The 26,497-nt window shown below is 41.9% G+C and overlaps 1 protein-coding gene across 2 annotated transcripts in view; it reads left to right on the plus strand.

Moving 5' to 3' along the window:
• The window catches only part of LOC120946689 (alpha-2-macroglobulin-like protein 1), a 192,339-nt gene that overhangs the window by 59,642 nt on the left and 106,200 nt on the right, over positions 1-26,497 (plus strand). For both annotated transcript variants that reach the window (XM_040361317.1, XM_040361318.1), the window contains exons 12-15: positions 1,367-1,534; positions 16,117-16,347; positions 19,845-19,911; positions 22,451-22,596. In XM_040361317.1, the coding sequence (XP_040217251.1) occupies positions 1,367-1,534; positions 16,117-16,347; positions 19,845-19,911; positions 22,451-22,596 (612 nt within the window). The remainder of the gene's footprint in view (positions 1-1,366; positions 1,535-16,116; positions 16,348-19,844; positions 19,912-22,450; positions 22,597-26,497) is intronic.

The raw sequence follows: 26,497 nt of genomic DNA on the forward strand, positions 1-26,497 counted from the left end.
TCAGGGGTCTTCGGCCCGAGGGCCAGATGCGCCTCTTTTCTAGCCCTTTTCTGGCCCTTGGGGCACTATTTCTCCCACTGATATGAGGCATTATTCCTCCCACTGACACCAACAATGGGGCACTATTTGTTCCACCGATACCAAAGACGGAATACTATTCCTGCTCCTAATAGGGACAATACTTATCCTCTTTGACCACCAACCCTGAGGCCATATTTATTCGAACTGATGCCAGGCCCGTGACATTTTCTACCCCTGCTGGCCATACTCCGGTCCTCCTAAAATCTGAAGGACAATAAACTGGCCCTTTTGAAACATTTGAAACGTTTGAAGACCCCTTGTTTTAGATCATTAAAACAAGAATCCAGATTGGTAAATCAGACTGATGTCAGAACTCCAGATCTGCATACTTGGTTTGGATCAGTGACCCATGCTAGACAACTATAATTTTTAGTAGTAGTGGTCAGCAATGACAGCCTCCATTTCCTTTAACCGCTTTTGGTGCCCACATTTACTGCAGCAGGGTGGCCCAGCTGCGCAAAACAACATACCTGTACGTTGTTTCCTCTTCTGGGTACCGGAAACCTGCTCCTGCTGTGATTGGACACATCGGGAACCAATCTGCGTGGCCGCGATGGCTGCCGGGACCTGCCAATCATTTGCTGGAGAGGCAGAGAGGAAGAGAAAAATCTTGTGTTCTTGCTAATTAGGAACATAGATCTCTCTCTTTCTCCAGTTAAACCATCCCCCGCACAGTTAGAAATCGCCCCCTAGGCTCACACTTAACCCTTTGACTGCCCCTGATGTTAACCCCTTCCCTGCCAGTGTTCAGCTGAAATCGCACGATTTCACTCCCGCCGGCAGTCCCGATTTCGGCCGCGATTTAAGAGACATCTGTGCAGGTTTCTGCACAGATGTCAATGTAAATCGCGGCCAGAAATCGCAAAAAGTAGTACAGGAACTACTTTTTGAAATCGGTGCAGCGCCGCAGATGAGGCGTCGCACCGATTAGGACGGTGTCATTGCCGACAATTGCCGGCAAATGCCGCCGATTTGAGATGCGATTTCACATGTGAAATCGCATCTCAAATCGAAGGAAAAACATACCCAGTGTGAACCTGGGCTAAAGCTTTCAAGATGAAAGCTAAAAGCTGATTGGCTGCCATGCACAGCTGTTCTAGTTTCTGTCTGCTCCAGTCTTAGTAAATTCCCCTCACTGCCAGTTACATCACAACTCATCACAAACTTCAATGTGTTGAAATTACAATATAATCTAAAGCGTTGCGTAAAATTGTTGGCGCTATATAAATACCTGTAATATTAAATAATTTTTTATTATTCTTACTATATTTGTGTCTATCTACAGCTTGCTGTAACAGATTTCTTTGGTGATCCTCTTGCTGGCCATACACTGCACCTCAGTGTTTCAAACAAAAACTTTGCAAACAAGCAGACTCTTGTGACCAATGAGAAGGGGCGGGTGTCCTTCGTAATCGAGAACACGAGCAGCTGGACAGGACAAGCAAAACTGGTGGTAACTATTTTAATAATTAATTCTGGGTTTGGAAAATTAGTTTTGCCCTTTTCAGGTACACATGACCAGAGTCTGGGGAACACTGGTAGACTAGGCTACCACAAAGCTCTCCTCTGCTTTGTTAGAATGTTTATACTGAAATAATAAAACAGTATTGTATTTATGAAGTTATGCAAATCTTAGTTTTGTGAGTGTAGCGCTACCCCTTCAGGAGCCGCTGGTTGTTTTTGGGATCGGCATTTTAAGTTACCTCTTACCGTTGTCTATGCATGAAGTTGATGAGTAGAATAGTGAGCGAATGTCCAGACAATAAATGAAGGTTTTCTGAATGCTTTATTGTCGGCCCAACATGACCAACATCAACATGAGGTAGAGAGAAAAGGTTAATGAAGTGATAGAGAACTTTGCAGTATCAGGCCTGGATATGAAGCGAGCAATCCTGCTCTCAGTAGTAATAAACACAATTCATCACCACTCTAGCCAGAGTGGTTGAAGTGCCCCCGGACAAACTCCTGCCACGAGTTTGGCAGCGGAAGCGCTACTTTAAGGTTGCTGGGAGGAACAGGTCTCTGCCCCAGACCTTGCTCTAAGGACCTCTGCCACAGGCCTAGTACTTGGATGAACTGAATGGATAGAGCGAATCCTCCCAGTAAATTGAGTCAGAGTCACCGGGTGACAGTTGATGTGTACCTGTCAATGTCCCGGTCACCAGATCCCCGATGGTTCGTTCATGCCCCTCAGATAACCTGCTTCTGGGTTCTCCTTGAGCCAATCTCCCACCGTTCAGCACATAGCTTGGGATCTCTTCAATAGAGCCGGGGACCCAGCGAGTCACTGGGGCCCCTTTCAGCAACGTGGAACCTGTAACCCGCGAAGAACCAACAAAAATGGCTGCAGTGGCAGGGGCAGTGTTGTATAACAAATGACTTCTAATTTTATTTTCATGACCTTCTGCCCTCAGCTTAGTAAGACACCATTAATTGTGTGATGGTTGACAATTATGTGTCAGTTTCCTCCAGACATTCTGGTGTCTAGCTTTGATATATCTATATGAGAAGATATTCCCCACATAATTAGCTTAGGGTTTATTAAATTCCTTGTAACTCCGATCACCGGAATTTAACTCTGAGCCCAATGCCGCGTACACACGACCATTTTTGTCAAGCCTGCCTTGCCTACACACGATCGTGAAAAAAAATGCTCTAGCAAAGCGCGGTGACGTACAACACGTACATTGGCACTATAAAGGGGAAGTACCATTCAGATGGCGCCACCCTTGGGGCTGCTTTTGCTGATTTTGTGTTAGTAAAAGTTTGGTGAGAGACGATTCGCTTTTTTCAGTCTTCATGCTTTTCAGTCTGTTACAGTGTGATGAATGTGCTATCTCCATTACAAGCGCTCCCATCTCATAACCTGCTTCTGAGCATGCACGTTTTTTTTACGTCGTTAAAGCCTACACACAACGTGAAAAACGACACAAAAAATAGAGCATGTTCAAAATTTTTAATGCCCATTTTTCACGTCATGAAAAATGCTCTGGAGCCCACACACAATCGTTTTTAATGACATAAAAAAAAAATCATTTTTCACGTCATGAAAAACGGTCGTGTGAACGCGGCATAACAGTTATTCATGAACATTCTCACTAATAGAATACCATGTTTGCAACTTTTATCATAATAATCTATATATATGCATTGATGGGTATTTGAATATCAGATACATTTTTGAGATTTTATGAAAAAACATTATTATTAAAGTATATTATACAATCTCTTGTTTCGTTCATGCAAAGAAAACTTCTTTGCGCTCGTATGAAACAAGAGCTTCTTAGAGCCGGTTCACACAGGGGCGACCTGGGATCCGACTTGAAGTTGCCCCAAGGAAAAAAGAAATGTTCCTGGACTGCCGCACTCTGAGGCCTCGTACACACGACAGAGAAACTCGACGTGCCAAGCCCGTCGAGTTCCTCGTCGAGTTCCTTGTTGAACTTGTCGAGAAGCTCGGCAGGCTTGCTTTGCGTACACACGTAACATACCAAAATCTGGTCGTTCTCCGGCGCGATGACGCTCACGACGTATGACGCGACTATAAAGGGGAGGTTTGATTTTGTTGGCGCCACCCTTGGGGCTCCTTTTGCTGATTCCGTGTTTACGCGTGTTAGTAAAAGTTTGGTGAGTGACGATTCGTGCTTTTCAGTCTTTGTGCTTTCAGATTGATCTCTGCCGTTCAGTTTGTACTTGTGGGGGTCGTATCTAGGCAATCGAGACGTGCGGTCAGGTCGTATTGTTTTACATTGCGGTCCTGTCCCCGCGTTTTTCATTGTCAGGGTCGTTCTTCATAGGTCTTGCTGTTCTTCACTGCGGTCTGATTTGTCGTTCGTAACTAGCCTTGTAGCCATGTTGCAGGCACCTAGTCGTCGCCGACTTAGTGCTAAGCATCTTCTGAGTATAGGTCTGTTTGTTTATGACCTAGACGATGAGGAGTTCATGAACAGGAGGAGGACACGTTCATGGACCAAGAATTGGTTGCTCCGTAGGAACCAATTCTCTCACATGCCTTTGCTGCGGGAGCTTCAGGAAAATAATCCTGTTGATTACAGGAATTTCCTGAGGATGTCTGATCCCGTCTTTCAGCACCTGTTGGCTTTGGTGTCCCCCTATATTACCAGGCAGGACACCGTTATGCGGGAAGCCATCAGTGCTGAGCAGAGGCTAGTTGCCACCCTCCGTTATCTGGCAACTGGGAGAAGCCTTCAGGACTTAAAGTTCTCGACGGGCATCTCCCCCCAGGCTCTGGGCCTCATCATTCCTGACACCTGCTCTGCCATCATCCAGGTTCTGCAGGAGGAATATATGAGGGTAAGTTTTCTCCTTTAATATCACATTTTATGTCTATAATGTATGCTAATGTCTTGTAGTTATCTCCTCCTTCCCTAATTACCATGTCTGGAATATGCTGTGAATGTCCCCTTTGCCCCCATGCATGATGTAAACTTTGATGCCCCTTTTTTGGCCTACATGCATATTTCCCATCACTTACCTCCCCAGCATGCTATCCTGGGCCCCAACCTACCTAGTCTAGTCACTTCCCAATGTATTGTGTTATATCCATTGTAATGTCCCCCCCCCTCCCCTCCAAAATGTGTTGTAAAGTCTATGTTCACCAATATTTATTTATTTTTTATTTTAATTTTAGGACTCCAAAACTCATCTAGCCCTCCCCTCCAAAATGTGTTGTAAAGTCTATGTTCACCAATAATCAAAATTAATTTTAATTTTAGGACTCCAAAACTCATCTAGCCCTCCCCTCCAAAATGTGTTGTAAAGTCTATGTTCACCAATATTAAAAAGATTTTTTTTTATATTTTAGGACTCCAAAACTCATCTAGCCCTCCCCTCCAAAATGTGTTGTAAAGTCTATGTTCACCAATAATCAAAATTATATTTTTTTAGTACTCCCAAACTCATCTAGCCCTCCCCTCAAAAATGTGTTGTAAAGTCTATGTTCACCAATAATCAAAATTATATTTTTTTAGTACTCCCAAACTCATCTAGCCCTCCCCTCCAAAATGTGTTGTAAAGTCTATGTTCACCAATAATCAAAATTATATTTTTTTAGTACTCCCAAACTCATCTAGCCCTCCCCTCCAAAATGTGTTGTAAAGTCTATGTTCACCAATAATCAAAATTATATTTTTTTAGTACTCCCAAACTCATCTAGCCCTCCCCTCCAAAATGTGTTGTAAAGTCTATGTTCACCAATAATCAAAATTATATTTTTTTAGTACTCCCAAACTCATCTAGCCCTCCCCCAAACTTGGGCACTGGCCCATCAGAGGGGGTGTTTAATGTGTTAATTGTCTAAATATATTTAGATATAATATGCTAGTTCCCAGAAATGTTAGAATGCTTATAATGTCTTTGTATAATCTGCTTGCAAGGTTATGTGGCTAATTTTTTCATTTTTTCTTCCCCAGCTTCCGTCCACACCACAGGAGTGGCAGTCTGTGGCTTTGGACTTCCAGACCCGATGGAACTTCCCCAACTGCGGGGGAGCCATCGACGGGAAGCACGTCCGCATCGTGCCTCCACCCCGTTCAGGATCCCAGTTCTTTAATTATAAGGGGTTCAACAGTATTGTGCTGATGGCGGTGGTGTCAGCACAGTATGAATTCCTTTTTGTGGATGTCGGGATGAACGGACGGATATCGGATGGGGGAGCCTTCAGGCAGACGGAGTTCGCGCTTCGCCTTCAGGATGATGATCTGTCATTGCCACCGGATGACCAGAATGTAGAAGGCCTGCCATTTGTTTTCCTGGCTGATGAAGCGTTTGCCCTGGGACCCCATCTTATGAGGCCATACCCTCAGCGCACCCTCACCCCAGAGAGGAGTGTCTTTAATGTCAGGCTGGGCCGAGCACGTAGAGTGGTTGAGAACGCTTTCGGCATCATGGCCAGCCGGTTCCGCCTTTTCCTCACCTCTCTCCACATGGCGGAATATAAGTGGAATACTATTATTTTTGCCTGCTGCATTCTCCACAATTTTTTGCGGAGACAATCTCCAAATTATATGGCCCTGGTTGGGCCCGAGGCACAACATTTGACCCCTGCAGAAACTTTGGCGGGCCTTGAAGCTGGCCACACAGGACTGCCCCCCCCAGAGTGCCCGTGAAGTCCGGGACAAATACATGGACTATTTCATGGGTAGGGGGGCAATACCATCTCAAGCAAATTTGCCATAATTGTAGCTTTCACCAAAATAAATCATAATCTTTTTTATAAACTTGTTATGTCTTGCTTGTGTTGTTTGGAGTTCTTTACTAAGTGTAACTAAGTGTATTTTCATTATCAACTAGCAAACATTTCCCAGGTGACCCCCAAACCAAACACATAGAAAATTAAACGTATTTTAGGAAAAACACCACACACTTTTTTGATGTTCAAAAGCTCTTTATTTTCTTAATTTTTTTATTTTTATTTTTTCCAAAATACCCTACAAAAATTTTTGTTATATTTTTCTCATACAATATACAATCATTTTTGTATTTTTGTTGGTGATTTTTCTCATACAATATACAATCATTTTTGTATTTTTGTTGGTGATTTTTCTCATACAATATACAATCATTTTTGTAATTTTTTTGGTTTTTTTTCTCATACAATATACAATCATTTTTGTATTTTTGTTGGTGATTTTTCTCATACAATATACAATCATTTTTGTAATTTTTTTGGTTTTTTTTCTCATACAATATACAATCATTTTTGTATTTTTGTTGGTGATTTTTCTCATACAATATACAATCATTTTTGTATTTTTGTTGGTGATTTTTCTCATACAATATACAATCATTTTTGTAATTTTTTTGGTTTTTTTTCTCATACAATATACAATCATTTTTGTATTTTTGTGGGTGATTTTTCTCATACAATATACAATCATTTTTGTAATTTTTTTGTTTTTTTTTCTCATACAATATACAATCATTTTTGTATTTTTGTTGGTGATTTTTCTCATACAATATACAATCATTTTTGTAATTTTTTTGGTTTTTTTTCTCATACAATATACAATCATTTTTGTATTTTTGTGGGTGATTTTTCTCATACAATATACAATCATTTTTGTAATTTTTTTGTTTTTTTTCTCATACAATATACAATCATTTTTGTATTTTTGTTGGTGATTTTTCTCATACAATATACAATCATTTTTGTAATTTTTTTGTTTTTTTTTCTCATACAATATACAATCATTTTTGTATTTTTGTGGGTGATTTTTCTCATACAATATACAATCATTTTTGTAATTTTTTTGGTTTTTTTTCTTAATAAACATTAAAATCTGGTTATTTTATTTTTTTGTTATTTTTTTTATTAAAGAAACTGTCAAATCTGGTTATATTATTTTTTTGTTTTTTTTTTAATTAAATAAAGTATAAAATCTGGTTATATTATTTTTTTGGTTTTTTTTTTATTAAATAAAGTATAAAATCTGGTTATATTATTTTTTTGTTTTTTTTTTTATTAAATAAACAGCAAAATCTGGTTATATTATTTTTTTGCTTTTTTTTTAATTAAATAAACAGCAAAATCTGGTTATATTATTTTTTTTGTTTTTTTTTTATTAAATAAACAGCAAAATCTGGTATTTTAAAAAAAAATTTTTTTTTTCTGATTCAGACTCTCCCCAAAACATCTAGTAATTTTTTTAATTTAGTTTCCACCCTCCTTGTTCTTTCGTTTATTTTTCTGTTGGCCAGATGTATCTCCTCCACCTCTTCTCTGCAGGCCCATATTTCGGAGATCAGCATCTGTTTAGTATGCCTGTCCAAGCCACCACCTGATCCTGAAATGTGGGACAAAACAATTTTTTTAAATTAGGCAGGCCTACATCTACATTACCTGAAGCTGGGTTAGTTATATGTTACTTTACCTGATGTGGTGGCAGGCTGCGCATCATCACCATCCCTCGGGGGTGTGGCTTGCTGGACTTCTTGCTCCCTTCTTGCTTCATGACGCCCTACGAGAATGAAGAAAATGGAAACAGGATTTTTATAGCTTATAGGCCTGAAAGAGGAATATGATTCACTTTATACAATTTCTGGGACTATTGATGTTTTGAAAAACCCCTCAGGGCAAAACACAGGATTGAAGGCATTCACAAAGATCCTGACAAATCTTGTAGCTTTGGTCTACTTTTAAACATGTAAGCCAACAAAGTATACACTGGATCACCTCAGCTCTGTGTGAAGCCCAAAATGGGTTATTAAAGGGGACAACAATTATGCAAATGAGTCCACATGTGTCACCGACTGCTGAGCAGACTCTCCTTTTACTGTATATTTAATTTGTAAAAAAAGTTTTGTGGTTTTAATAGCACATCTACATAATTTTCACGATTGATCTCACCACAATTTTTAAAAAATGTCATAATTTGTAGGATTTTAAACACAATATTTAGTCGTTCCGAATGGACGTCCAGTTTGACGACAAATTCTTGTGCATAAAAAAATATTACAGGTGGGAGGGATATCAGCACCGGATATGTTAAAGTACTATCACGCAGTCCAGTTGGGAAGGATAGCAGATTGGAGTAGACATGGGGATTATAAATTGTGGATCACTATAGAGCAACAAATGTGCCCAGTACCGTTAGATAGGGCAATATGGTGCTATTCTGCGTTACCCCTTACAGTTAAAACTCACCCAACGATAGGACCAACTTTATGGATTGGAAATAAAATATGTCATAATCCGAATTTCTCAACGAATAATTCCCCCCTCTACCCAATAATAGGAAATCCAGAATTCCAGCCTGGTTTGGAATCCCATATACTCAAGAAATTAAAAGAAAAGGGTAGATTTCAAGCCTCCCACTTTCTGGGTGAAAGGGGGTGGATGACAATAGGAGAAATAGCACAAAGGGGAGGGAGCGGTGAGATACCGATATGGCAAGCGCGACAGGTACGACACTTTCTGGAGACTCTGGATGGTGCAGAAAAGTATAAACGGGCACTCACAAAGTTTGAGGAGTACTGTGGAGGAAAGGAACCACTAGCCCATATGGTCTCTAAAATGTATATATTATTGACTGCACCACCAGAAGACTTTAGAATGTCGAGCCTAGTAAAATGGGAGAGAGATTTAGGCCAAGTTTTTTCCCCAATACAAAGCCAAAATATTATAAATTTAGCATTAAATTCTTCAAGATGCACGAAAATACAAGAATTAAATTATAAAATATTAACAAGATGGTACTATACGCCAGCGCGTTTAAACACATTTTTTCCTGAAATGTCAGATAGATGTTGGAGAGGCTGTGGGGAGAAAGGGACAATGCTACATACATTTTGGGGATGTCCAATAATACAACAATTCTGGGAAACAGTACGGAGAATTACACAAGAATTTACGGAATATCATATTCCAGATGACCCATCGTTTTTTCTACTACATCATGCTGAAATATATCCGGTGAGATATAAGGGATCAATGATGTGTCATTTGATAAATGCGGCGAAAAGTTGCATTGCAACAAAATGGAAAGACCCCGAGGCACCTCCAATATCTATGTGGCTGAAAAAAGTAAGGAAAATAGGGATAATGGAGAAACTCCTCCCAAAAACAATAGATAAGAAACAGCAAATTAAAATGATATGGGCACCTTGGGAATTATTTTTACAGTCGGAGGAAGGTAAAAAGCTAATAGGAGAATAAGATAAAGGGTAGTAGATGGAAGAAAGAAGGAAAATAGGAGAGAGAACATTTTGCGCACGGTTGGAGGACAGCGGAGGAGGGGTGTATTGTATTGTCTTATTAAGAATTTTTTTTTTCTCTTCTCTTCTCCTAATTCTTCTCTCCGGCCTGAGGATAGACGGCTGGAGGAGGGGAATGGGGGAAGAAGGGGGTCTAGAGGTAGGGATAAGGGGGGAAGGAAAGGGGGGATAAAATGAGGAAGGAAGTGCTGCGGGAATAAGGAGGGAATTAGTACTTTAGATAAAGAATAAATGGATATTTAGTGGGAGATGGAATACTCGGGTAGTCTGAAATTTAGTTTAGAAGTAGAAAGTATTTGGTCTATTATAGAGGAATGGATTGAAACTAGTAGTGATACAGATATTATGAATAGTAAATAGAGTTGAAGAGAGAGAATAAATATAATTTCCATACATATGTTGATGTATAGGACTATGCTTAGTCCTCTTCTTATGTTTCCTGTATCACTTTCTTGCTTTTTTTTCTTGGAAAAGAAACGAAATAAAAAGGAAAATTAAAAAAAAAAAAAAAAAAAAAAATATTACAGTACAACCTGAAATAAAAAACACATGGCGCGGAACAAATCTTACAAAATATATAACAAACTTACTTCTTCTAATCACTCTCCTGATCCTCTTCATTTGTTCCGGCTCACGTTTTTTAAGGTCACACCACCTTTTCCGGATCTGTTCTTTGGACCTTTTCACCCCAAATTTCTGATGGAGACTCCTCCTCACCTTCTCCATTATTTGGGCCTTGACCTTATTAGGGTACTTATATGGCCCATGCCTCCCATCGTAGTCCTCTGCTTTGAGGATGAGGACCATCTCCACCATTTCCTCAAAGGTCATGTTGGAGGCCTTACAACGGATTCGCCGTGCTGCCATATTCTCCATGTGCTTCCAACAAAAAAAAGATGGAAAAGGGGCGGGGAAAATACGACACCATGAACGTCAGGGGCGGGGAGACGTGCGTAAAGTCCCACATGCGCGTGTATAAAGGGCTACCACGTGAGTAAAAGGGGCGTTCACAGTTTGTGGAAGACGGCGGAGATAACGATCGGGTCAAAGACCGGTATGTAACTACATTTTACATGTTTTTCTTGATTGAATGATTTTGTGGCCTACATCTTAGGTTCATAAATTAAAACATAGCCAGTTTGAAATTTGAAGGTAATGGTCCGCTATAGTGCCGTCGTACGTAAACAACGCTTTGATTATGCATTTTGATCCAACTACTGTTGTGTGGGCAATCTCGGTTCTCATCAGGATGTCTTCTAAAAACAAGTCGGTTTAAACATGATGCAAATGGTCGCTTTTATGTCTTGACCAAACTATATCGGGAGTGCTTTTCTCTAACTAACGTTTCATACACAAATGAGGATGAGATCTGGCTTATTAGTTCGACACAACTGGTCATCTGTTTCCTAGGAACTGACCCAACATGATCTGCTGCCAATTCCTCCTTGTCGTTTTTGCGACGGAAGATAAGGGGCGGGGGGGAAACATCAATTTTTTTTAAGCATGGGCGGATGTCGTGTGCGGAGTGTATATAAGGCTCGAACACATGTAGCGTCCATACGACCGGGTTGCGTAAGAAAGACGTTTGAACGACAAGCGTGTAGGTATGCTTCGAACTTGGGACAGCAGTGGCATATTCAGGAAAGACAGACATTTAAAGGAGCAATAAGCCAAAATTGTTTGGGGCAGAAATAACTAACTTTACATTATATCAGTCTTGATTTCATGTCCTCATTGTCCCTTTTTGCTTTTAAGCAGCTGTAATCCTTTGCATAAATCATCACTTCCTGGTTCTCTGGCTCCCTCTCAAATTTATCAGGGGAGCTTGTCACTGTGGTCTAAGCTGTGTGTCTAAAAATCCACCAAAACAATGCTAATAATTTTAGAAATTAAAATATGCCCTGCTTTTATTTTTTTTGGGTTCTGTGTGTCTCTTTACTTCACAGAAACATTAAATAAATTTAAAACCAAAAGTGAAACTAGAGGCACATTATATGTATGCACTTGTATGTCTCTAGACACTGTAAACAGTCATTTCCTCCAAAAATATAGTTATCCATTAGTGACCCTTTAAGGGCTAGCTTGTGAGAAAGAGTAATTGACTTTATAGATTGTGTAGTGACATTATTTTTTTATCCTTGGTTTTGGACAGGAAAAGATGAATCTCTTTAACCGACCCGACTTCTTGGAGATCTTCATTGATCGGTGGCAAGAACTTCCTGTTCTGTGGGCCACCAAAGACCCCATATCTAGAAATAGAGACTTGCGCAAAACTGCACTGGAGAGCCTGCTCCCACTTGTGCGGAGACAGGTGGGGTTTGATGTGACAACTGACCAGTTGGAGGTCAAAATTGGGACCTTGAGAGGCACCTACAGGAAGGCACGCAACAAGGTCTTGGCTTCGATGAGGTCTGGAGCTGGAGCAGGGCGGGTATTTAAACCCAAGTTGTGGTACTACAGCAAACTGAGCTTCCTGGATGAACACCTGGAGGTAAGGGAGTCACTTTCTAGCCTTCCCCCCAGAAGCCACAGAAGGTCCAGCCTTCCCTCCAGCCAACCTGCTGCTCCCTCTGCAGATGAACCCTCTCAGCAGCCTTCCATCCTGGATGAAGATCCGGATTTGCCCAGCTGGAGCCAGGTATATAGTACTTTCAATGTGCAAATGTGTGGTGTTTAAATGTTGTTAAAGAGATGTAAATTAAGATGTTAAAGGTAAATAAAAATTAGATCTAAAAGTGTTATTCCTAAAATTTGTCAGTATTGGCCATGAATTTTTGTGGTGTGATTGACCATAAAACATGGGTCAGAATGATTGGCTTAGCTAAGTCGTGACTAAAAAAAATGCAACAGTCAGGAGCTTAAATAAATAAAACAAAAATTTTTTAAAATAGTAAAACTTTACTTTTTTTCCATACACAGGACGAGACCAGGCAGCAGGAGGATCAGGAAAATGCCAGGCAGGAGGAGGACAGGGTGAGTGGCTTGGAGGAGGCTGCAGGCCCAAGTATCTTGGACGTGTTGGCAGGCCCAAGTATCTGTAACGTGGTGGCAGGCCCAAGTGGAGCGGATGAGGTGGCAGGCCCAAGTGGGTTGCACGAGGTTGCTGGGCCAAGCACAAGATGCCAGGTGTCTCCTCTTCGTCTGCGTCCGAGAAGGCAGGTGAGGGATACAAGGGTGCGTGACGCCTCACTAGCCCTCATTCGGGACGCCCATGCAACCCTTCAACAGCCTCCCACTGCTCAGGAGGGATTTGTAACAGTGGTTTTGGCCAAAATGTCAGAAATGACATTAGACCAACGCCTCCTCTTTGAGGGCCTCCTCATCACCCTCGCAAATCAGGGGGTGAGGGGTCTTCTCACGGAGGACACTGTGATTTGCCGCCATCCCCATCCTCACACACCACATAACTCCCAAGCTCCCCCACCTTCTTCTTCTTCTCATGCTCCTTCTCAAGCTCCCCCACCTTCTTCTTCTTCTTCTTCTTCTCATGCTCCTTCTCAAGCTCCCCCACCTTCTTCTTCTTCTTCTTCTCATGCTCCTTCTCAAGCTCCCCCACCTTCTTCTTCTTCTTCTTCTTCTTCTTCTCATGCTCCTTCTCAAGCTCCCCCACCTTCTTCTTCTTCTTCTTCTTCTTCTCATGCTCCTTCTCAAGCTCCCCCACCTTCTTCTTCTTCTTCTCATGCTCCTTCTCAAGCTCCCCCACCTTCTTCTTCTTCTCATGCTCCATCTGAACATTCTTCTTCCTCTTCTTCTCCTGCTCCTTCTGAACATTCTTCTTCCTCTTCTTCTCCTGCTCCATCTGAACATTCTTCTTCCTCTTCTTCTCCTGCTCCATCTGAACATTCTTCTTCCTCTTCTTCTCCTGCTCCTTCTGAACATTCTGCTTCCTCTTCTTCTTCTACTACTCCTCCTCCTTCTACTGCTCCTCCTCCTTCTACTCCTCCTCCTTCTACTCCTCCTCCTTCTACTCCTCCTCCTCCTTCTACTCCTCCTTCTACTACTCCTCCTCCTTCTACTACTCCTCCTCCTTCTACTGCTCCTCCTCCTCCTCCACCTCCTCCTCCACCACCGTCGGCTACTCATCCTCCACCACCTTCGTCTACTCCTCCTCCTGGCATGAGTACTACCCCTGTGGCACCACCTCCAGCCAGGCAGAAGAGGAAGGCTGCTGAGAAGGCTGCAGAGAAGGTGAAAGAGCAGGCTGCAGGGAAGCCACCAAGGAAGGCCTTGAAGAAATCCAGAAAGTGACTCCCTTACTTCCATGTGGTGTACCAGAGTTCAGGCTGCTGTAGTACCACAACCTGGTGACATCTGCCTGCCCTGCTCCAGTTTCTGACCTCGGGGAGTCCAAGACCTTGATGCGTGACTTCCTGAATGAACCTCTCAAGTCCCCATTTTGGCCTCCAACTGATCACCAGTCACATCAGGCCACACCTGGCTGTGCACAAATGGCAGCAAGCTCTCCAGTGCTGACTTTTGCATAGTAAATTTATTTTTATTACCAAAATAAATGGTACATTTTTTTTTTACAGTTCATACTTGTCCTTGTATTTTTTTACATTTCAATTTTGCAAGTGAGAAGGCAGGTTCTTATTTTTTTAAAATTGGATATAAGGTGTAATTTGAAAGGGACACATGAGATAAGACAAAGCAATAAGGTTTCTATGGGGGGAACTTGACATTACAAAAAAAAAAAGGATTTGCATTTTTTTAAAATTTAAAATTAAGGTGAATATTAAAAGCAGGATTTAAAACACACGACCAAAATAAGGTGACAATAAAAAAAAAAAAAAAAATATTGAGTCCAGTAAGAAAAAGGTTCCACCTAATTTTAAGGAACTCTGTGTGAATATCTTAAAAAAAAATTATTATATTGCTGTTTTGTGCCCTTACAAAATATTGTGTAAAGCGCTGCAAATAAACGATTAAATAATGTTGGAAGCGACACGAATGTGCTATCTCCATTCCAAACGCTAGTTTTACCTATGTTGGTCTCCAGTGTCTAAGTTTTTGACAGGTTTCTTAGCATACACACGACCGAGTTTCTCGTTTAAAAAACAGCCCGATGAAGAACTCGTCGAGCCAAAATCCACTGCCATCGAGAAAATAGAGAACCTGCTCTCTATTTGCTCGACGAGTTCCTCGGCGGCTCCATCGGGCCGAAAATGTACACACGACCGAGTTTCTCGACAGAATCCGGCTCTTCACCGAGATTCTCGACGAATTCTGCCGAGAAACTCTGTCGTGTGTACGAGGCCTGATAGGCGATTTATTGAAACAAAATAAACAAAGGATAAAATCCAAAGCTGTATACCATCCAAAAAATCATGCAACACTGCAATAAATGGTAAAAAGTGGACATAGGGGACAAAAAAGCTAACATGTTTCACATCATGGATAGATGCTTAGTCATAGCTGGCTATGTACTACAGGGCGGGAGCACAGCATAGGTTCGCAGGGCTTGGAGCGGTACTCTTTTCCATTGAAGTTCCCCCAAGTCGTCCCAAGAGAAAATGGTTGAGAAAATCAATGGAAGTGAATGAAGCCGTCTTAATACGCACTACTGAAGTCGCTCTGACTTCAGAAAAGGTTCCTGTACTACTTCAATCCGACTTCTAGGCAACTTGTAACCATTGATTTCAATAGAAGTTGCCTCAGAAGTCTGATCACTGTCTTAACTGAAGCAACAATACAGGAAGATAACATACATTTCTCAGGCAAACCCCTCCCTCCCACAGAGCTGATTGTTGTTTGATTGGCCACTGGAAAGCCTCCTGTCCTGGAGGCGACTTGAAGTTGCCTTGTACTGTCCTGGAGGCAACTTGAAGTTGCCTTGTAAGTTGCCTGATGATTCATACTCAAGTCGTGTCCAAGTTGCCTCCCAAAGTCGTGCTGGAAGTCGTGTTGCCCCTGTGTGAACCGACTCTTACCATTTTCTTATCTTGTTTATTTTACTAAATGTTCAAACCTTTTCATTTATAACCTGGGAAAATGGTACATACAGACTTACACAGTCATCTCGTAAGACAGAAAAACCTCTTGTAACATTGTCTATTCGTGAGCTATGAACTTCGTTTCAACATTTTAAAGGGAAAATGGCTTCCCTCATGTTCATATGAAAAATATACAATATACGGCCTTATATACTGTATATATTGTTTTAACACCAATAGTTCTGACAGCTTGCTCTATGACAAGCATGTGAGGTGCTGTACTGCACTTAGTGGGTATTCCATTGTAAGGTAGTAGGTGATGGTGTTATGATATTTTATCTATATGTTTTTACTGTTTCTTTTATAGGCTAGAACAACTCTAGCAAACCAACAAAATGTGCCCAAATTTATTACACCAGATTACGGTTATGCTGAACTCTACCTTAATTCCGTCTACTCTCGTAGCAAGAGTTTGCTGAAAATCCACTCCCTAGATGTGGTTCTTCCATGTGAGGGGCAGCATGAGGTCAAGGTGGACTATATCATTAAGCGTACAGAGCTGGAGCATAAAGTCGAGCACATGGATTTGCTCTATATGGTAAGCCTTGATTTTTCCCATCCAAATTGCTTATTGTCAAGTATGAATTTTGTTTGTACTTCATAAATGAAGAACAAAAAACATTATCTCCTCTAAACGCCTTGAACGCCTGGTTTACAACCAACTGAGTGAACACCTCACTAAGAAAAACCTTCTTGATCCCCTTCAATCTAGATTTCGCCCTCAATACTCCACAGAAACTGCTCTTCTAAAACTCACAAATGACCTACTAACCACAAAAACCAACGGACACTATTCTGTACTAATACTTATGTGACTTTCAGCTGCCTTTGATACAGTTGACGACCCCTTCCTCCTCAAAAAAAGTTACTCATTCGGTCTCCATCACTGTGCTCTTCAGTGGCTCTCATCCTACCTATTCAAACGCACCTTCATATCTGGATTCACGTAGGGCGGCGTATTTTTGAGCCGGCGTAGCTACCATATTTACGCTACGCCGCCGTAAGTCAGAGAGGCAAGTGCTGTGTTCACAAAGCACTTGCCTCCTAAGTTACGGCGGCGTAGCGTAAATGGGCCGGCGTAAGCGCGCCTAATTCAAATTGTGAAGAGGTGGGCGTGTTTTATGTAAATAAACCATGACCCGACATGACGTTTTTAACGAACGGTGCATGCGCCGTCCGTGGACATATCCCAGTGTGCATTGCTCCAAAGTACGCCCCAAGGACTTATTGGTTTCGACGTGAACGTAAATTACGTCCAGCCCCATTCACGGACGACTTATGCAAACGACGTAAAATTTTCAAAATTCGACGCGGGAACGACGTCCATACTTAACATTGGCTAGGCCAGCTATTTGTTCGACTAACTTTACGCCTGAAAACGCCTTACGTAAAGTTTACTGCGACGGGCAAGCGTACGTTCGTGAATAGGTGTATCTCGCTGATTTACGCATTCTCGGCGTAAATCAGTGTTCACGCCACTAGCGGCCGGCGGAACTAGACAGCTAAGATACGACGGCGCAGGCTGTCGTATCTTAGCTACATTTAAGTGTATCTCAATTTGGGAATACACTTAAATGTACGACGGCTTAGATTCAGAGTTACGACGGCGTATCTACTTATACGCCGGCTTAACTCTTTGTGAATCTAGCTTTCAGTGTCACTTGCAATTCTACTTCCTCCTCTCCTCTTGCCTTCTCTGTCGGGGTGCCCCAAGATTCTGTTCTTGGACCTCTCCTATTTTCAATCTACACCTCTTCCCTGGGCCAGTTCGTCAGTCCCACGGCTTTCAATATCATTTCTACTATGACGACACCCAAATCTATCTCTCCACCCCTCAACTCACTCCATCAGTCTTCTCACGCACCACTAACTTACTAACAGACATATCTGTCTGGATGTCACACCACTTCCTCAAACTCAACTTGTCCAAATCCGAGCTCATAATATTTCCTCCCCCCACGTGCCTCTTCCCCTGACTTCTCTGTCAAGAGCAATGGCACAATCATCCACCCATCCCCACATGTCAGGGTGCTAGGTGTTATCCTGGACTCTGAACTCTCCTTTTGGCCCCACATCCAATCACTCTCCAAAGCTTGCCACCTCAACCTCCGCAACGTCTCTAAACTACGTCCCTTTCTAACCAATGAAACCACAAAGCTCCTGATTCACTCCCTGGTTATCTTTCGCCTCCACTACTGCAACTCCTTCCTCATTGGCTTACCTTTAAATAGACTATCCCCCTTCAGTCCACCATGAATGCTGCTGCCAGACTCATCCACCTTACAAACTGCTCAGTGTCTGCTACCCCTCTCTGCCAATCCCTCTATTGGCTGCCACTCGCCCAAAAAATGTAATTCAAAATACTAATAATAAGTTACAAAGCCACCCACAAATCTGCCCCATCTACATCACTAGCCTAGTCTCTAAATACCAACCTAATTGTCCTCTTTGTTCCTCCCAAGACCTCCTGCTCTCTAGCTCCCTCATCACCTCCTCCCATATCCGCCTCTAGGACTTCTCCCGAGCCTTGCCCATCCTCTGGAATTCCCTACCTCAATCTGTCAGACTGTCTCCAAATCTATCCACTTTTAGGTGATTCCTGAAAACATTTCTCTTCAGAGAAGCTTATCCTCCCTCCACCTAACAACAACTGCACTTATATTTTCTTCATCAGCTCACCCCCCACAGTTATTACCCTTTGTAACACTTGACCCTACCTCTTAGATTGGAAGCTCTAATGAGCAGGGCCCTTCTAATTCCTCCTGTATTGTAACTGTAATGTCTGCCCTAATGTTGTAAAGAGCTGTGCAAACTGTCGACACTATATAAATTCTGTATAATAATAATTAAAGTAGTTGTAAATCTCAGACATGAAATATGAATAAAGCACACCCCTCTATAGTGTGTACTTGTCTCAGTCCACTCCAGAGAACTAATGTCGCGTGCACACGATCGGTTCGTCTGATGAAAACGGTCTGATGGACCATTTTTCGTCAGACAAACCGATCGTGTGTGGGCCCCATCGTTTTTTTATCCATCGGTGAAAAAACTAGGAACTTGTTTTAAAATTATCTGATGGTAAAAAAAACGATAGAAAAAAGCGATCGTCTGTGGGTACGTCCATCCACTCAAAATCCACACATGCTCAGAATCAAGTCGACGCATGCTCGGAAGCATTGAACTTAATTTTTCTCAGCACGTCGTTGTGTTTTACATCACCACGTTCTGAAACGATCGTTTTTTTAACCAATGGTGTGTAGGCACAACTGAAAGTCAGCTTCATCGGATATTTGATGAAAAAATCCATCAGACCATTTTCATTAGATGAACCGATCGTGTGTACAGGGCATAAGTGTTATTTCCCTCTGCTGCCTCTTTCCTCTGCTATTTGTATAAGTGACTTCTGACATTTTTTCATGACACTAAGAGAAAAGATGTGAGAAGAGGGATGGCGCTCCAGCACACAGCCTGTGATTTACAGCCTCAGTTCTGTTCCTGTGTGCTGTTTGAAGGGGGCTTTTCCCTTCCCTTCAATCAGCTCCTTTCACTCTGTGGCGACTGGTGCTATATATGTTTGGGGGGGGGGGTCGGCCGGATTGGTCGGCCACCAGCCCCCCACTTACCACCATCTAGGTCGTGGGCAGTGCTTCCTCCAGGCAGTGGGTGATGGCTTAACCCTGCTTCTCCTCTCGGCCAATCAGGTTTCAGGACCTGCTTCCTGATTGGCTGGAAGGAGAATCAGGAAGACAATAGCGAATATTAATTTGCTATTGTTACACAACTGGGTGGGCTCAGGGCACAGTGCTCTTCACCCTGAATCCACCCCTTTTTTTAAGCCAATTAGAGCCTGAGACTCTAATCACGTGCTTCTAGAAAAAAAAACATTGGAATGCATGAGTCCGGTGCCCTGCATTTATATTAGGGTCCGGGTGCATGGATTAGGGGGATGCGCCCCTGCGCCCCATATGGATGGTCCGCCACTGTTCTTATTGATATCTGCAGAATTTAACTTCAGCTCCTTTCATCCATTTTCAGGTTACTTCTAAAGGATCAATTCAAAAGTCTGGATTATTGCCAATACCAATTTCTGAGGGAAGTGAAGGTAAAAAATGTTGTCATAAAAATGAAATATTTAAAGAAGAACTCCAGAAAATAAAACAAATTTAAAATCTGTGAGTAGATTAGGAGTTACAGTATGTGCAAGGTGGTGTATGCCAACTTCTGGATCTCTCTCTCTCTTTTGTTTACAATTTATTGGTAGATATATGCAGTTCGTTACATTCCGAATTTGTTTATTTATTGAATTTTTACAAATTCGTAAATTCTGAAATTCACAAAATTCTGAAATTCAAAAATTCTTAAATTTGAAAATTCTGAAATCTGAAATGATAACTTACTAATAATAACTTAACTATTACTAACTATTAAATTATAGGTATTGGAATTTCCTTTCAAATTTGGCTGCTAGTGAACATAACAAATACAAATTTATCCGAAGTTACGAATCATCCGAAATAACAAACGCTGCATCTAAACGAATGGAACGTATGAAATTAATAATAATAAATAATAATAATAAAAACAAATAATTAATTATTAATAATTTGTTCTGTTTCATTTGTTTAGATGCGGCATTCGTGATTTTGGATGATTTGTAACTTTGGATAAATATATATTCATTACGTTCACCAACAGCGAAATTTGAAAGGAAATTTTAATACCTATAATTTAATAGTTAGTTATTATTAGTTAGTTTTTTTTTTTTTAATTTTTGTTCTTTTCGAATTTTCAAATTTTCTTTCTTATTTTTGAATTTTCATATTTTCGAATTTTCGAATTTACACATTTTCATATTTGCAAATTTACGTTTTTACGAATTGCGATCATAACGAATGACCCAAAAAACATTCTTTTTTTCTTAAGACCAGCTTCCCGAGGAAGGCTCCTGCAGTCTGCCAGCTCTACCATCTGACAGTTCTTAAAAGGGTGTGGCCACCAGTGATGTCACAGGGTGGCACCGCCCCCTTGAGACATCATTGTGATGGAATGTCCCACACTCTACTTGAGTGCTTTTGGCAGTAAACGGCTTCCTCCAGTCTGAACATAGATATCAGATATTATAGCCGCCTATTGCAACCAAGAACTAGACGTGACTCGTTTGGCTGAAAAACTGGAAATTTTTTATTTGAGAATTTATACTAAACAACCAGGTGAGGCTGATCATTATCATATGCAAACGCAACTGTATGCAGAAGGATAATTAACACTATAAACGTTAAGTTAATTAAAGTAGCCACCTGGACATCTCATTCCAGGTCAGGCTTGTCGGCTTCAAGCTCACAAAGTACAATACACATTGTTACAAGTATAATCACATCACCACAGTAGTTTGCTAGCAGACAGTGTGTGTGTTAATTAGCACAATTAACAATGGGTGAAAGACCCTCCAGAATAGTAGACAACAGGAGACTCAGGGCTTTCCAGATCTCATCAACCAGCGTTGCTTTCACATACATCTGTCTACTGAGTCCCAAGCTGGCAGAGACCATCATGACCTTCTTAATAATGTCCTTTTGCATTACAAAACAGAACATCTTCCTAAATGCTTGCAGCTCCCTCAAATGCCAGGGCCCATAGTCAATAGGCAAGAGGCTAGCATTCAGTCCCCTCCAAAAGCCTCTGTCCTGGGTGAGTCTATCACAGTCACTGATCCAGCATGCCCTCGGTCGGTGATGTCACAAGGCGGTGGACATTGTGATTGATGATGGATCTACACCAGGGGACTTTTTTTTTAGTTCTGTTTTTTAAATAAAGGACTTGTCAAAAACTGTCTATTTTTATACTTCACTTATTTTTTTAGTGAATGAGTAGTGTACTATGAGTAGGGGTACTATATACCCCATACTCATTCACATAGGGGGAGCCCTCCTTGTTAGGCCCTCCTTGTTAAAGGGGTCTTCCAGATTCCGTTAAGCCCCTCGCCCACAGACCCCTGCAACCACTGGCCAGGGTTGTGAGGAAGAGGCCCTTGTCCCAAAGCACCCCCCCATGTTGAGGGCATGTGGCCTGGTATGGTTCAGGAGGGGGGGGTGTTCGCTCACCCCCCTCTTTCCTGACCTGCATGCTCAGATATGGGTCTGGTGGACCCCATGCCATTTTTTGTTTAATTTTGGTGTGGGGCTAACCCTTAAAATCCATACCATTGGAGAAGTCTTCACACTTTTTTTTCTTAATTTTTAATTGCCGGCATTTTTCTATTTTCATTCAGCTGTCAGCAGGGAAGCTCGCTGACAGCCGGTTGTTAAGGATGCGATGGCCGCCCGCTCCTTAACAACCATGACAATTACTGGATGTTAAGCTGCCAGTTTCTTAACAACCAACTATTTACAGCCTGTGTTAAGGACGCTGGCTACTGTCGGTGGTAAATTACCACAGGCATTCACTACTAAAATACCGCATGACTTCATAAAATAACTTGTGCTGTATTTTGATAGCTTTTTTTTTTTAGTGAATGCCAAAACACTTTTTTTGAAAAACTCTGTGGCATCTTACCACATACTCGGATGCAGTAAGATAACACTTTGTAAATGGAGCCCACAGTTTCTTACCAAACATTCAATTTATAATCATTTCTCTCATAGATTTACGTGGTGAAACTACTGTCAAGCTTTCTCTTACACCCGGGACATCACCATTGCTACATGTATTTGTTCACATCCTACTACCAAATGGAAAACTTGTTGGGGATTCATCAGTATTCAAAATACAGAGGTGTTTCAAAAATAAAGTGAGTCAACGGGTCTTTCTCTCTCTCTCTCAGTTAAAGTGATACTAAAGGATATTTTTTTGTCTTCCTTACCTGCTCTGTGCAGTGACATTGCACTGCCCCCCTCCCCCCCCCCCGGCAACATCAATGTGCACCTGTATTTTTATTGAACTAAGGAATGTAGTTCCACAAGTACCTTAGGTGGAAGATCTATCGGGACTAGGATAAGTACAGAATACCCCATTTATTTGTGGTCAGAATGTACCTGTTTAGGGCATGATTTTCCACTCACTACTTCTCGAGTTACACTGTTTAGGCCTTGTGTTACCATTTTTAGGAGCCCCCTGACCTCAGATGAGAGTGGGTAGAGGTCCCTTTGGTACGATAAATAAAATATAAAGAGAGCTTGGTGTCCAAAGCCTGGTCTCTCAGAACTCTCACCCCAGTCTTTTTGTTACTCTGTACCGTCTTTGTGGAAAAAAATAATTGCTGACCCTGATGGCAGGTACTGTATCTGTTTCCGGTGGGTTCAATCTATAATTCTTCTATAATGTTTGCCAACTACTGTGCTCCTCGCCCCCTAGTGTTTAGCCCCTTCACTGACAGTCACATTTATACAGCGATCAGTGCATATTTATAGCACTGTTCGCTGTATAAATGTGAATGGTCCCAAAAATGTGTCCGCCATAATGTCGGAGTCCCAATAAAAATCGCAGATCGTCGCCATTACTAGTAAAAAGTAAATTAAAAAAATCATAATTATGTCCCCTATTTTGTAATACCAGTCACTATACGCTTATTGCGATTTTTTTTTTTTTTTACCAAAAAAATGTAGAAGGATACGTATCGGCCTAAACTGAGAAAAAAAATGTTTTTTGTTTTTTTTTTAATTGGGGTATTTATTATATCAAAAAGTAAAAACTATTGTGTTTTTTTTTCAAAAAATAGCACAAAAAATAAAAACCGCACAGGTGATCAAATACCACCAAAAGAAAGCTCTATTCGTGGGAAAAAAAGGACGCCAATTTTGTTTGGGGGCCACGTCGCACGACCACGCAATTGTCAGTTAAATCGACGCAGTGCCGGAAGCTGAAATTTCGCCTGGGCAGGAAGGGGGTATATGTGCCCAGTAAGCAAGTGGTTAAAGATGCCCACCCATCTTTAGCCCCGACTCTCTGCTCCTATGAAAGTGGTAGTAACCCTAAAAAAAAAATAGATCCTGTTCTTTTAAAGCAGGATATACAGCATAGTGCTTGTGCTGTGTCCAGGGCCCTCTTTAATATGGTTTGGGCCCTGGGCAAAAAATTTTTTTGGGCCCCCCTTCAGCTTATTTTGGGCCTGGCTGGTTCACATGTATGTTTTGGCGGTCCTCATTTGTGCAGGTACAGCAGCCCATTGATTTGAATGGGCTTCCATGCCTTTGTTTCCTGCAGAAAAAAGGTGCATTCAGCATTTTAAAAATACAGTTGCCTTGAAATCCATTCTGCTTTTGCACCATGCTACTTACCTGCAGTTCTTGCACACACAAACGCACTGTGTTTTTAAAAGCGTGACCTAAACGTCTAAAAATGCAGCAAGTTTGACAGTGCGGGAACTGCAGATAAGTCACAGCAGACAGCAGAATGGACAGACAGTGCTGTATTTCAGTGCTTGATGTTCATAGGGGTGCCGTGTGCACAGCCTATTACATGAGGCATGCGCTTTTCTTTGCAGGAAACGCAGGCATGGCGGCCCATTCAAATGAATGGGCTGTTGTGCCTGCGTAAATGTGGGCCGCCAAAGCACATACATGTGAACCAGCCAGGCCCAAAATAAGCCCATCAAGCAGTTAAATACAGACAGTAATGCCATGTGCTCTAAAGGCCTTACTCAGCCTGGACTGCAGGTCTGGTCTGTGATTTAAAGAGTTCCTCTATTTTACACATGGCATGGCATGGGGTCCCATGGTGCTAAAGCAGAATGGACAGACGGTGCTGTGACCCCATGCCATGCCATGTGTAAAATAGAGGAACTTTTTAAAACACTGACCAGACCTGCAGTGAATCATCAAATATTATAAAGACTTTGGGCACACTCTACAGAAAACTTCTATTTACAATATAGATTAGCAAACAGTGACATACCTTGAGGAGCAGGACATGAAGAAGTCAGCCTCGGGAAGAGCAAACTGGGGATGTTATAAAATCACATTCTAATTCACTTTTATATACAAGCAGCACCCAGTGGCAGGAAGGGAGAAGTGCACGTCTAAAGGGAAGCCAGGGGTGCTGTACATTTTAAAACACTGGGAAGGGAAGCAGTACTGTCACTGGCTGCGTGCCGCTGATGATTCAGCCTGATTTGTGGGCAGCACAGGGGCTTAACGGGCGGCAGGGCCGCCATCAGGAATTATGGGGCCACTAACACAGTTTCAGGCATGGGCCCCCTGGAGCAGAGAACCGGGGGGGTGCTGCCGCCTGAAATTGAGAAGCAGGGGGGGCTGCCGCGAATTTAGAAGCGGGGGGCCCTTTACAAAAAAAAGAAATAAAGAAAAATATATATAAAAAAGGGGTGTAGCCATGCGGGGCCCTGGGGACCTCTGGGCCCTTTAATAAAAAGAAAAAAAGAAATAAATATATATATATATATTTTTTTTTTTCAAAAAGGGGGTTGCCATCTGGGGCCCTGGGGACCTCTGGGCCCTTTAATATTTTTTTTAAATAAATTACAAAAAAAAGGGGGTTGCCATCCGGGACCTCTGGGCCCTTTAATAAAAAAAAAAATATATATATATATATATAAAAAAGAAACATTTATTAAAAAAAAGGGGGGTTGCCATCCAGGGCCCTGGGGACCTCTGGGCCCTTTAATAAAAAAATAAAAATAAAAAATATATATAAACAAAAATAAAAAAATAAACATTTATAAAAAAAATAAAAAAGGGTGTTTGCCACATGGGGACCTCTGAGCCCTTTAATAAAAAAAAATGTATATATGAAAAAAAAGAAATACAATATGAAAAAAAAATGTATAAAAAAAAGGGGGGTTGCCATCCGGGGCCCAGGGGACCTTTAATAAAAAATAAAAATATATTAAAAAAAAAATTCTATTTAAAAATAAATAAAAAAAGGGGGGTTGCCATCTGGGGCCCTGGGGGCCTCCGGGCCCCTGGGGACCTCGGGACCCCTAAAAAAAAAAAAAAATAAAAGTGACAGGGCCCTGGGCAGCTGCCCCATTTGCCCTGTGGTAAAGACGGCCCTACCTGTGTCATTTGTTCCTCTCTATGCTGTAAAATACCAGGTTGACCCTGCCTGTTCCCTGTGTTCCCCTAAGGCCTTGTACACACGGTCGTTCCAAACCGATGAGAATGGCCTGGCAGGCCATTTCCATCGGTTCACCACTGAAGTGGCCTGACGGCCTGATATGCGTACACACCACCAGTTCAAATTCAAATCGGGTCAGAACGCGGAGACGTAAAACACACGACGTGCTGAAAAAAACGAAGTTCAATGCTTCCAAGCATGCGTCGACTTGATTCTGAGCAGGCGCGGGTTTTGAACCGATGCTTTTGTGTACTAACCATCGGTTTGGACCGATCAGGCAGCGGTCCATCGGTTCGATATTAAAGCATGTTTTAAAATTTTGGACCGAAGGACAACAGACCGATGGGCCATACACACGGTCGGTTTGGACCGATGAAACTGAACTTCGGTCCATTCTCATTGGTTTGGAACGACCGTGTGTACGCGGCCTTAGTGTGCCTACCACGGTTATCATGGCTGCTGATCCATGATACCGTGGTCAATTTATGTGCCTCCATCATCCCGCATTTTCTCCCTCTCCCCCTCCCTCCCTGTCTGTCAGCTCGGGAATCTGTGTGTGAGCCATCTCCTCTCCGCCCCTCCCCTCCTCTCCTCTCCCACCGCTAATCCGCGGTGGCTGT

This window comes from Rana temporaria, chromosome 8, assembly GCF_905171775.1.
Source record: "Rana temporaria chromosome 8, aRanTem1.1, whole genome shotgun sequence".
Lineage (NCBI taxonomy): Eukaryota > Metazoa > Chordata > Amphibia > Anura > Ranidae > Rana > Rana temporaria.